Raw genomic sequence first — 13,134 nt, 5'->3', positions numbered from 1 at the left:
GGAACTTCCTGGTGTAAAACACAGGAATTCCTTTGAATAAGTTGGGCCAAAGCCCTTTCTTATTCTACAGTAGGATACAATGCTTTTTTTGTGTGTGTGTCGGTGGGTTTAAACAAAACGAAGGTACGGCATGATTATTATTATTTTTTGTTTCTATTTTAAGGAAGGGAGGGGGGGGGGGCTAGTGGTTAGGGTCGCTTTTTAATTTTCTAAATAGGAATATGCTGAAAATCTCAAGAGAAAAAAAAGGTTTCATGTTTTTTTTTTTTACTGCTTAACGTATCCTTTGGGGACATCCTAGGATGCAATCAGGTATTACTAACCATTTCTAATTTATCACATTCAAAACAGATAGAACATATTTTCTGTCCAGATTAGATTGGAATAGATCAAATCTTGTTTCTGCTGCCCCTGATGAAAATAACTGAATCAAAAGAGAAGTCAATTGGAACCAATGGCAATACAGATGCGTGACTGTCAGTTAATCTGCACTAGCTAGCACTGTAACTGCAACATATCACAGTAATGCCATTGCAATCGTAGTTTTAACATGCATTGAACTGAAATTTACAAACCGCTTGAACGATGTCGCCTTTGAAATCACATTAGCAGATTGCGTCCTTTTTAAACAAAAACAAAAACGCCAACAAACAGTCTGGGTATGACTTCAATATATCTTCAAATTTCTTTTTTCTATTAATTTTTTTTTTTTTTTTGGAAGTGCTTTAAAAAATTACGATTTTTCTACACATTAAAAACTTCTCATCGAACAACAATAATACTGTGCTGTGACGTCACACTTTCACATTAAACATTCTAGACAAGAGTCGGATTCAGTACAAAAATACAGAGCAACTTTCTTTTTTCCCACAGCCCTACGGCACTTACACAAGGGCACACCCTAAACACAAGTAGCAACAGTGAATGATTCTGTTTAAGTGAGTCATTAGACCTAATTAAGGCTGAACACGCACACACAGTGTTATGGAACAATACGGCATGCAGCGTGGATCTTCTGTGCTACAGTATGCATGCAGCATGCAACTTCAGACTGCAGTGCAATGCATACATGTCTGTCACATGACAAGAAGATGGTGTGATGCATTGGTAATATGCTAAAGGTCTCAGGACCACGGTGCAGCGTTTGTTCAGTATGCATCGCCATGGCTGGTGATGGTCTGCTGATGGATCTATCTCCAGGGTAATACACTGGGATTACAATAGCATCCCAACACAGCATAAACTCCAGCTCAGAAAAAGCCTTGCACCATCGGCGTATTGGTTTCCACAGTACGGTACATTATAAAATGAAAACGGCTTGTCTTTCTGTACCACGTACTAACTCTTCATACTGCTTCACGTGACATGTGTGTCCAGCCTGTACAAGTTCCTCTGTATCTTTTCAATTGAATCTGCCTCCAACTCTAGCTATATATATATATATATATATATATATATATATATATATATATATATATATATATATATATATCCTCAATAGTGGCAATGGATTGAAAAACATATTTCTGTTAACATAGAGAGTAGGCAGGAGACACATTGAACACATTACATGCAATACTTGCTATATATACTATATATATATATATATATATATATATATATATATATATATATATATATATATATATGAATCATCCCCAAGGATAGAAACAAGACTCCCGTTGCACTGCTGCTTGATCCAGTCCAGGTTTTGCAATCAGAGTAAAACCTGGAATGCTTCAGACTGCTTTGCAATGGGAACCTTGTTTTTTATTTTGTTCTTTAGAAGAACGGACACTTTTAAGGCTGCTCTCCTATGAAGACTGTAGGTTAAACCAGCAGCGACAGAAGGATGCCTTGCTCAATGTGCTTTTTCATTATTTAAGTTTCACAGACTGTGTCGGTTTTTGTACACATGCGTGCGTCGGCCCAAGATTAAATAGATAACAGCTCCGATGCAGCGCTTATAGTCAGACTTTAAATTCTTTTAAATCTGTATATTACTTTTCTTTTGCTGCTCTAAAACATTCCAGCCACAGCCACTGGTCAGCGGTGCTCAATAATGGTTTAATCCGTGGGTATTAATAGAATGTTATCACATTGTGTTATAATGGTATTTTCACTAGATTCACGACCACCGTGCAGCATACAGTCTGTTCAATTAGTTAATTGTTAGTTTGTCTTATGACTCCACTGGGTGGTTGTGCATGGAATGGACAGAGGGGTGGATATTTAGTCAGATCGAAAACTGACCCAAGGTGTATTTTCTTTTGTTCTTGACTATAAAACACAAGGGGTCACAGCGACTGTTTGTCAGCGAAGCAGGAAACCCCCCATTGAATGAGTGAGTCCAGATTATTTTTCTAACCTTGCTGTGTGTACAGCAAAAAGCATCCCATCGAACCAAAAACCAAAATACGGGGTTATGCTGAGAAACAGATCAAATCACTTTTTTTTTTTTTTTTTTTAACTACAAATCTACAGATTTTGTGGCTGCAGTAAAAAGGGTCAAGATTTCATTGTTGCAGCAGAACTTGGGCAGTCCTGCAAAACCATCATTCTGCTGCAGCAACTAAAACTATGTGAACTGCAGCCGCTAAATATCAGTGAATTGTTGTGGGCTTTCCCAGATTCACTCATTCTGGTTTGGCATTTACTCCTACTAGTACCGTAGTGATGAGGGGGGTAGATTTCTGTATTGAGCCTGATTAAGCAGGGTCTTACCCTGCAAATCAGAAAAAACGTTTAGCCAAATTATAGTTTTAAAATAATAAATACTGTTTAAAATTAGGGTTTGCCGTATGTATGTCATATTAAGATAATGTTTTGTATTTTTAATTAAGTGTGTTTTATATATATGATCTGCTTTATGCCTTTTAAAATCTCCTACATTTTTATGTTTATATTTTCAAGCATGATAATAGAAGCAAGGTTCAAATATATTTATAGCCTGTTTGTGCCTAAAGCAATCTCCTCCCACCTACAACAATGGGTTGCAATGTTGTGTCTGTATTAACCCTTTCCACTCCTGGCTGTAGGCTCTTGCCTTGGTTAGTAGTGGTTTTAAAGTCAATTCCATATTCTCTACATATACAGGGGCCTAAGTGAAATGCATTTTAGTGGATTAGACAACTTTCTTGGATGGCTAAGATGCAAACCATTGCTTGAGCATGGGGACTACACTTCAAGGTCCCTCCAGTCCAGAGCAGGCTTGAGGCATGGAGACTGAACTGCTCCCTCCCTCCCTCACCCCCCTAAGAGAAAGGGTGCTCCCTCCAGTCCAGGGCAGGCTTGAGGCATGGAGACTGAACTGCTCCCTCCCTCCCTCACCCCCCTAAGAGAAAGGGTGCTCCCTCCAGTCCAGGGCAGGCTTGAGGCACAGAGACTGAACTGCTCCCTCACCCCCTAAGAGAAAGGGTGCTTCCTCCAGTCCAGGGTAGGTTTGAATTATAAAGACTGATCTGCTCCCTCCCTCACCCTGTAAGAGAAAGGGTGCTCCCTCCAGTCCAGGGTTGAGGATTCAGTCTCCTGTCCTCTCAGTCTTCCACCTATAACAAGATTGGATTTGTTCACAATTTCTTAAAACAAAAAAAACCCAGCATAACACAAAACCTCCCTCGTCCTGCTTTTGTTCGCTTATACTTCCACCAGATTTTGTACGATATACTGCACTGAACACAACGGCACAGACGCTTGCAATTGATCCCACAAGACACATCCCACACAAGACTCAAAGCGACAGCAGAACCTCACTATGACGGTTACTTTGGTATCAAAACTCATCCCTGTGTGAGATTCAAATTGATGGAAATGAACCTCAGGACCTAATCTGATGTACCTTTTGGTGAATGCATTCCTAATATCTCTGAGCAGCTCGGCGCAGCATGACTGGACTGAATCTTTTCTGAATTTCACCTCTTGGGTTAGAATTGTCTCCATGCAACTTGATCTTAGTGGGCTGTTTGTTTGACAAGCACAACTCTTCTCCTTATAACCTGACAGTCTTTGATATTTGATCGCCCTGTATATATAACACCCATCCCCCAACAAAAACTCGGGATGTAGACTTAACACTAAAGCTTATACGCACGTTGTACAGTCCTGCATGATGGGGGTCTGGTGTTCGTGTTTGTGGGTGCAGTGTTCTAAAGAGCTGGAGCTCTTAAGAGGAATCATGCAGCGGTCCTTGGAGCGTACGTTTTTCAAGATCCACCAGCAGCAGAGGACCCTCAAGAACTCCTTGCGCATGTCCTTGCTCCTCAGCGTGTAAATGATTGGGTTGAGGAGAGAGTTGAGGGTCGCAAACCCGAAGGTATAATGTGCCTTGTAGAGTATCGGGCAACCCTGGGCCGGGCAGGAGACGTCCAGGATGAGCATGACGAAACTGGGCAGCCAGCAGGCGATGAAGACCCCGAGAACGATGGTGACCGTCTTCAGCAAGGCGTAAGCCGGCGACGCGGCGGCCTCCCGGCGGCTGGACTTGACAATCAGGTAGATGCGCACGTAGAGGATCACAATCGACAGGAGGATGATGGAGAAGATGGTGACCACAAACAAGATGTACATCTTGGAGAACAGAGGCAGGACAGCCGAACACAGCGGAAGGTTGTTCATGCAGTTCCACCCCATTATTGGTAAGCCGCCGAGAACTATGGAAGTTATCCAACAAGCGCCGATCAGGAAGAACATCCGACAGCTCTTGTTGCTTCCATAGACCTTGACCTTGGTGATGGCGATGTAGCGCTCAATGGCGATGGCCAGCAGACTGAAAACAGACGCTGCCAAGGCTATAAAAGCTGTACCTTCCCTTATAAACCACTGGACAGGGAAGAGTTCAAAGGTTCTGCGTCCGGACCACAAGATGTTTGCAATGTAGGCCGATCCGGCCAGAAGGTCTGAAAACGCCAAGTTGCCGATGAAGAAGTACATGGCGGAATGGAACTTCTTGTTCTGAAAGACCGCGATCAGGACCAGCAGGTTTTCCAAAATGATGACGCAGCACACCAGTACGAACAAGATGGACACCGTGGGGAGGCCGTCCTTGGTGCTGGCCATGACGCCAGCCTTGGAGACATTCTTTGTGTATCTGTAATGCTCCTCGATGACGGACAAGTTGTAATACTGTCCATATAGGCTCCTCATGGTGACAGTTTTGCAGTACTAGAAGGCTTGGCAGGGAGTCATTCTTGTCCTGGGGTTGTTCCTGACACGCAAGCAGTGGTCATGTCAGTGTCGTTAACCCAAGGAGCCAGGAAAGCACTTGAGGATCACCTGTGAAGGGAAACACAAAGATGACTATGAGTCTAATGAGTCAGTCGCCAAGTGTAATACATTTCCTGGAAGGCAAGTCACGCAAACAGAGAACTTTTCAAGTGTAGTACACATGTTTATAACACACGTGTGCAACATCTTTGCCATGTTTTTATTGAAACCGCACATTTCAAAGCTGTACAGAGAACGGAAGTGCATGCAAAATTTATGAAAGGAATTTTATAGCTGCAGTCACTTTACCCAGTAATGCCCACACATTTTTGAAATTTGAAAAGCTACTTTTATTGGATGGATTTAAAAAGAATAATAATATAGGGGGGTGGCTAAGCATTGCATCGTACAGTACGGGACGCAGAAATGGGAATTACAGGGTTAAGGTAGTGGAAGGTTATGGAACTTTTCCAGATCACTGTTGAAAAATGAAACGCTGTTATATAGTCTGTGTTCACAGTAGACGGTGTGGGAGTTTAATAAAGGAGTCTGATACACACACTTAGCATGTCTGGGAAGCGGGCCAGCATGAAGAGTAAGAGAAAGGTCAACTACAGATGTATAACCCACAAGGTAAAGTTAAACTGTCTCTTGCAAAAACCTTAAGCGCTGGGAGCTAAAACTGACAAGGAGGTTTTCTCTTTATTGCAAGCAGAACAGGAACTGTACAAACCCAAATCTATATAAAAAGAAAACGTCATGTTGCTGAATAGGCAGATCTCTGTGTCCCAAAGAATTGCATTGTACTTTCCAATAAGGAAGCAGATGGTACTGTATTTAAATGCCTAAAAAAAATAACTCATTTTCAAAGTTTTTTCTTGTTATTTATTCAGATATTTGCATGCTGTTGTTGTTGTTGACAATAATAATAATAATAATAATAATAATAATAATAATAATAATAATAATAATAATAATAATAATAATAATAATGCATGTTGTATTAACTGCAAACGATAATGCAATGCAATGGTTCTGTACTGAGGTGCAATGGTAGAATAAGGGGATCTGAAATGTGATTAGCAGAGTGTACCTAGTAGAATACATGCCACTGTGCAGTGCACAGCCCGCTTGTTAGGGTCCTGGGGCACAAACGTACTGCTGGTGATCAACTGCAGTCCAGTACCTTTGTACCAGTGCTTCAGTGGCAGGACCACTGCAATATTTGTTCCAAATCCATGGTGTTGCCGTTTCTGCAGATGCTATGGTCTGCTGGTGGTTCTCCACTCCTCCCTTCTAAGCACACGGTCTGCCTCCTATTACAGTAGGTGGTTCTAAACTTACTTTTACACAGCTTCCATTCATGCTCTTTGGTTCTACTCTCTGTGCTGAATGTGAAGTCGAAGACTTGGTTATCTGTACCAGTTTGCATTTTACAAACCCTTTTTTGTAATCTCTAGCGACGCATCCTGTTTGCATACATCGTGCAGCAGTGCATTCAAATCTCATCAGTGCAACGAAGGGTTAACAAAACAACGACGTTCCAATGTTCTTCGCCTGATCAGTGCTGCAGATGTAATAAATGAAACCGTTAATATGAAAATCGGATGTTAATTCTATGTGACCGAATGCAAAACCTTTGATAAAAACATCAAACGTTAAAAACTTTAATATAGCCATGGGGTTCATTTTCAAACAAAAAGGTACCAGATCTCATATTTATGATTCAAGTTCTCCTCTGCTTGTGGATCGGAGTTTCATGCCTTATTGATTGTGTCGGTAGCTGCATGCTGGCCTTTGCCTCGCTGTGTTTAAACATAATCTCCAGGTTTGAACAATACCAGCGGCGGGGCGACTGATCTGATGAACAGGAGCGATGATACTGTTGTTGTTAAGAGCTCTAGTTTTTGGGGGCTTCGGGTGTAAAAGAAAACCTGGTAATTTCTTATTCATAAACACCCTAAAATATATTTTTACAGTACACTTTTGTCATTCAATTTGTGGAAAAAACATTTTTTTATTGTGCATGTTATGTATATAGAGTTCTTTTTTTGCAACAATGTTGCTACTTACAGTTTTGGAATTTTTAAACCCATTTGTGTCGATGGCGTTTGAGAAGTTACCCTGCCAAAACTTTGATGAAACACCTATGCATTATAAAATATATACATAGATTGCAAACGTGGTACAATTATACACGCAGTGACTGAAGAGAATATACACAATATATGCCTTGATCTTGTGGTTTTTCAGACTACCAAAAGCAAGGTTTATAGAAAGCTTAGAGGCTTGGAGACAGGCAGGCACATGCATGCATGAGGGTCTGCATTTCAACAAGGCTATAAAGAATGAGAGCATGAAGGCAGGAGGGGTGGAGTGTGGATGCTTGTGTCGTTACCTTAGATATTCTACACCTGGGGATAAAGTGATAAACTAGCATATGATTTCTTGTTCCAGGGCATGCCCAGATGAGCACACAAAGAGATAAAAAAATTTAAAAAAAACAACGGCTGCCCAGTGTGTCTGCATGCCTGTCTGTGCCTCACTCGCTCGTTCAGATGCGGTTTCAGTCACTCACTCTCTGTTATTTCATTCGTGTTCTCTTACCCAGTTGAGTGTATTTTCAGCTACTTCTTATTTTGAAAAATCTCTCGGTTTCATAACCTGTAGCATCACAGCCGCGAGCGACAAGCTACAGTTTTTAATTTGACACCTAAAAATAATTTACATCATCCCAACATGGCTAAAAAATTCACATCACCTTGAATTTTAGGATTGAGACATAATTTAAAAACTATATGAAAATAATTTAGATCTTTTGTAATCAAGAAACTACTACATGATATTGAAAAAGAAAAAGTCTACTGGAAGCCACAACAGTAGTACAGTAATATTTCATGTTCGATTTCGAAATGTCGCATTTTTCAATTTTGTGTCAGTTTTTCGTTAAGTATATGGAAAACTACAAAGCGGTGTGTCATTCAATATGTTAACGTGACATTATTCAGCAGGTTTCATTTGACTTTATGAAGCAACATTAGTTCATTCTATAGGCTGATGCAAAACTTTTGGCCACAGCTGTAGTTCAGACCTGTAGTTCACACCCACTATATATTTGTCAACACAATTTCAAAGGTGTCAAAATGAACAGCCTATATCAAAAGCAGTCACTTTGTCAGGCAACTCATCCCATAGATTATTTATTAAAGCTTAGATAACACTACTACATTATACATATTTTTACACTATATTCTTTGGTCTTGCCTTTCCAGGTATCCCTAAATTAGCTCGCAGATAAGTGGAGAGGCTGACCGTGGGGAAGCCATGAGCAGGGGGGCAGGATAGCTGCCCTCCCCCGTTAGACGAAGCCGAAAAGCAAGTGGAGGCTGGGGAGGAGGAGGTGACAAACTCTGACGCACAGCGGGGACGCAGCGGATTGAGGTATATAAATCCCTTCCTTGTCGATCATTGGACATATTGTTTATCCGAGGACAAACAAGATACTAGCTGTTTCATTGACGATTTGATCTGGTATTGGAAGCACCTAAAATAGACGTTTACGTGATTTGATCGAAGGTTAAGAGTGAGCTCCCTGCCTGAACCACCGCTTTGGAAACTGAACTTGCGAATATGCAGAGACTCAACATGCCTGTGCTGAGACAATGTTGACAGTGATAAAAATGTGCAGCCTTGCCTGTCTCTACAATGCATCCATTAAAACCGTTTCGACTGACGCCAGAAGCACGGTATTCAGCCCCTGTCATCACTGAACTGAATTCCGCGGCGCTATAAACTCGACACACTGGTTCTGTTGAACTAAAACTGCATTGCATCGCATTGGAGGAATGCAGTGTCTTATTGGCTCATTTCTGTTGCCCATGTGGAGTGAAAACCAAATGCTGTAAAACTGCATTCCGAAGAGTGCAGTAAAATTGGAATGTGTCAATTTTTGTCATAGTTTTTTTAAATGCTTAGAGCTGTCACTACCATTTTAAAGAAGTAAAATCACCCTCATCTTCAGCTTCTGTATTTTGATGTTGTCGGGCATGGTTTACTAATACATAGCACACACTAATATTGATGTGATACTGTACAGCCATCTGAAATAAGCAACAATAAAGGCAGTCTCAAATATATCTGAGGTTTTAAAGGGACTTTTTGTTAGAAAAAAAACCACGCAAAAATGTAATGCCCGGAAACAACAGACAGGCAGTGAAACAACTTACTCTGTCAACAACTGCGGTTGGGTTGAAGAAAGATGCACTGGAAAGATTACAATGCAATGCAATTATAATGCGATTCATGGAGAAGAAGAACGTGGTGCACAGTGTATCTGGATTCAATTTAGCTTTGTTTTGTAAAACATTCACTGCTGATGTCAGTTAATTGCAAACTGAGCTTAAAATGTCCTGCAAGATTCCCTCTAAATTATTATTATTATTATTATTATTATTATTATTATTATTATTATTATTATTATTATTATTATTATTATTAATTAATTAATTAATTAATTAAATTAATTAATTAATTAATTAATTAATTAAATAATTTTGCAGATGCCTTTATCCAAGGTGACTTACAGGGCAGTACAGGGTTACAATGCAAGATTGACATATAAATACAGTGTAGTTTGCAGTAAGTGTAACAATACTAGTAGAATACAATATGAAATGGGATGCATTAGGATTACAAGTCATTTCTATAATGACACATTAGTGCAGTAATACATTAGCTGAGAACGTGGTGTTTAAGTCAGGCAAGTCCAGTGCATAGCAGGAGGGATAGATCATGATAATCAATATCATAATAATAATAATAATAATAATAATAATAATAATAATAATAATAACTGAACTTTGGTTGTGCAAATCTTTTAAATCCTTTGACTTGCATGACAATCAGGGGCTGTTACTTTGCATCTAAAACAATGGCAGCTCTCTGCTTGACTGTACAGGCTTTCTAAAATAAGCAGAGAGGAAGATCTAGCTCCGCTGTATATGACTAAACTGCATCCTGTTAGTGATTTGAGCTCAGGGGGAGTGCAGCGAAAACAGAGGTCTTGTAGCCAAGCAGAGCTATTGACCAAAGCCATTATTATTATTATGATTTATTTCTTAGCAGACGCCCTTATCCAGTGTGACTTACAATTGTTACAAGATATCACATTATTTTTACATACAATTACCCATTTATACAGCTGGGTTTTTACAGGAGCAATCTAGGTAAAGTACCTTGCTCAAGGGTACAGCAGCAGTGTCCCCCCCCACCTGGGATTGAACCCATGACCCTCCGGTCAAGAGTCCAGAGCCCTAACCACTACTCCACACTGCTGCCCATCACCACAACTGCAAATGACCTTCCTTGGCAATGCAGTATGATAGTAGCTCACTGGTTCAGCATTGAAGGGCCATGTCAATGGTATGACCCACTGGTACCATGGCATCCCAGTGGTGATATCTCCACATTCACTATGGCATGAACCAGTGCCCTTCTAAAAGCTTCCCATGGCAATTTAGCAACCCCCCCCCCTTTTTATATAATATGCATTTACTGGGCTTTTCAATGCTTTCACTGCTTTCTTACATTTTGCTCCTATGGTAAACTTTTTGCAATGGGTTTGACCTGTTTTTGTGATGCTGCACCACTTTTGTTCTGGAGGATTCTTCAGGGTGATAAGTCAGTATTACAACAAGACCTACTTTTCAAACTTTTCTGTCAAAGTATCTACAGCTGTGGCCAAACCTTTTTGCATCACCCTACATAATTAATTTTTGCTTCATAAAGTGGAATGAAACCTGCTGAATAATGTTATGTTTACATGTTGAATTACATACCACTTTGTAGTTTCCCATATACTTAACACAAACAAATTGAAAAAATGTGCCGCACTGCTATTATGGCTTCCGGTAGGCTTTTGCGATATCATTTTGTAGTTTATGGCAAACCGCAGCACACCATAGCACACTTTTAGAAGCGTAGACTGTAGTGTTTCAGGCTGTTTAAATAAAATGAATAAGGAATTTGATATCCACGTTTCTAGATAGTGTTACATGGAAGTTATGTAAATATCACACTCCTGAACTTACTGTGGAACACTGATATAAAATTAAATATATCTGTGTGTGTGTGTGTGTGTGTGTGTGTGTGTGTGTGTGTGTGTGTGTGTGTGTGTGTGTGTGTAGGTAGTTATATATATATATATATATATATATGTGTGTGTAGGTAGTTTTATATTTAGTAACAGGTGGGCAAACTCTGCGTTAATAAATGTGGTTATCGTGGGGGTACGAAAGCACTTTCATCTCAGGATTTAAGATCTCACTTCCAGGAAAGCTGTGCAGAAGTGAAATTGAAAACATCACCAGACTGTAGTCGGGTTTTCCCCCCTGTGTGCCGCGGCATAAAGCCGTCAGACACCCATGAAATGTCTGGGCCTCAGAGGTACAAACTCCTACTGCTGTGCTGAGCAAGTCATTCAAATCCAACGGGGGAAGAAAACCACTTTTGAATGTCAAATGTGTTTTCGGAGGCGCTTGTTCCAAATTGAAAATGGAAACTTCAACTACCGCACGATTACATTTGTTAGTCTGTTAAACAATCTCTCTCTCTCTCTCTCTCTCTCTCTCTCTCTCTCTCTCTCTCTCTCCTCGTAATGTAATTGCCTCCTGCCCTCAGTCCTGTCTTACTCAGCTGAATTTCTCGGAGTCTCAGAGCTTTGCTTTCATTATTGTTAAGGGTTAAATGGCTCAGCCAGGCCCACCGAGGGGGCAGAGAGGACAGGGAAATTTCCCCGGGGCCCAACGCCTCGAAGGGAGCCCAACGCCCCGAAGGGGGCCCTGATGAAGAGGGAACTTATTTTTTTAAATATATATAAAATGTTTTAAAACAACTAGCCCTGCTCAAGACCCTTTGCGTTCCCACCACCACATTAAAAAGAAAAACTCCTGTACTGCACAGCGAGCCGATGTGCTTCTGTGATGTAATGATTGTGTATCCAGGCGCTGTCAAACACTTCCTTTCACTTCCTTTTATGTATTTTTTTTAAGTCTTTAAAAAACTTTAAAAGAACCCTAAAGTTGCACAATATATACCACAGTATGAATTATTCTATTACTAAGATCTATAATTTGCTCAGAACAATGTGGTGCTGCAGTTTGTTAGAAAAATTGTATTGAGTAAAATAGATAAAGTACTTTCTTCAGCTGGTGGTAAACACAATTAGAGAATGATCGGTTATATCGCTTAAAATACAAATATATTTATAATACAGGCTATTAGTTAAGAGCCGAGATGAGGCTCTGGATATATAAAATAAGTATTACACGTGGAGTTTGTACAAAAAAAAAAATTTATTCACTTACCTAAAAAATAAATTTGAATACTGTAAATAACTTAAACATAACTACTTTGAGAAAAAGTAAACTATCCTGCTGCAGATTTTAATAGAGATATTGAAGCTTCTACGCGTCGTTGACAGTTTCCTTCAAACTCATTATCAGAATACTGTATCGGTTGAAATGATCTCCCTCAGACACTGCTAAGATTTCAGATATCATTGCTTGGTTTAGAAGCTTGGTTTAGACTACAGTATACTACAAAGTCGGATGAATGTAGTATCATGGGGGGGTGGGGGGAGTGGGGGGGGGGCGACAGAGGGACATATCAATCCTTCCCCGGGGCCCATGATGGCTCTCGGTGGCCCTGCACTCAGCTCCTTAGGATTTTAAGAATTTCAATCAAGTGTTCCATAACCCTTCTGAGCTTTAGGCTGAGCAGATACTCTTAAAGCCAGAGGACAAGTCTGGTTTCTCTATGCTGTGGCCATGATAGGTTTTCACTGTACGAAAATACTGACTTTATTACAGCAATATTGACTGGAGTTAAGTCTGGCTCACTGGGGGCCTCTTTAAGGTATGTGAGTATCAGTTT

The 13,134-nt window shown here is 40.3% G+C and overlaps 1 protein-coding gene across 6 annotated transcripts in view; it reads right to left on the bottom strand.

Annotated features, from left to right (window-relative positions):
• Window positions 1-250: 250 nt before the first annotated feature.
• Window positions 251-13,134, bottom strand: part of LOC117962366 (sphingosine 1-phosphate receptor 2-like) — a 34,160-nt gene continuing 21,276 nt past the window's right edge. For 4 of the 6 annotated variants that reach the window (XM_059007947.1, XM_034913566.2, XM_059007948.1 and 1 more), the window contains exons 2-3: window positions 4,091-5,271; window positions 251-3,548 (exon numbers count right to left, since the gene is read on the bottom strand). In XM_059007947.1, the coding sequence (XP_058863930.1) occupies window positions 3,521-3,548; window positions 4,091-5,142 (1,080 nt within the window). In that variant the 5' untranslated portion in view covers window positions 5,143-5,271 and the 3' untranslated portion in view covers window positions 251-3,520. Of the gene's footprint in view, window positions 5,272-13,134 lie in introns of all 6 variants that reach the window. The other 2 variants (XR_009310659.1, XM_059007946.1) reach the window with 2 other exon arrangements.

The sequence above is a fragment of the Acipenser ruthenus genome, chromosome 36 (genome assembly GCF_902713425.1).
Source record: "Acipenser ruthenus chromosome 36, fAciRut3.2 maternal haplotype, whole genome shotgun sequence".
NCBI lineage: Eukaryota > Metazoa > Chordata > Actinopteri > Acipenseriformes > Acipenseridae > Acipenser > Acipenser ruthenus.
The sequence above is the reverse complement of the archived record's forward strand: the minus strand, read 5'-3'. Positions and strand labels throughout refer to the sequence as shown.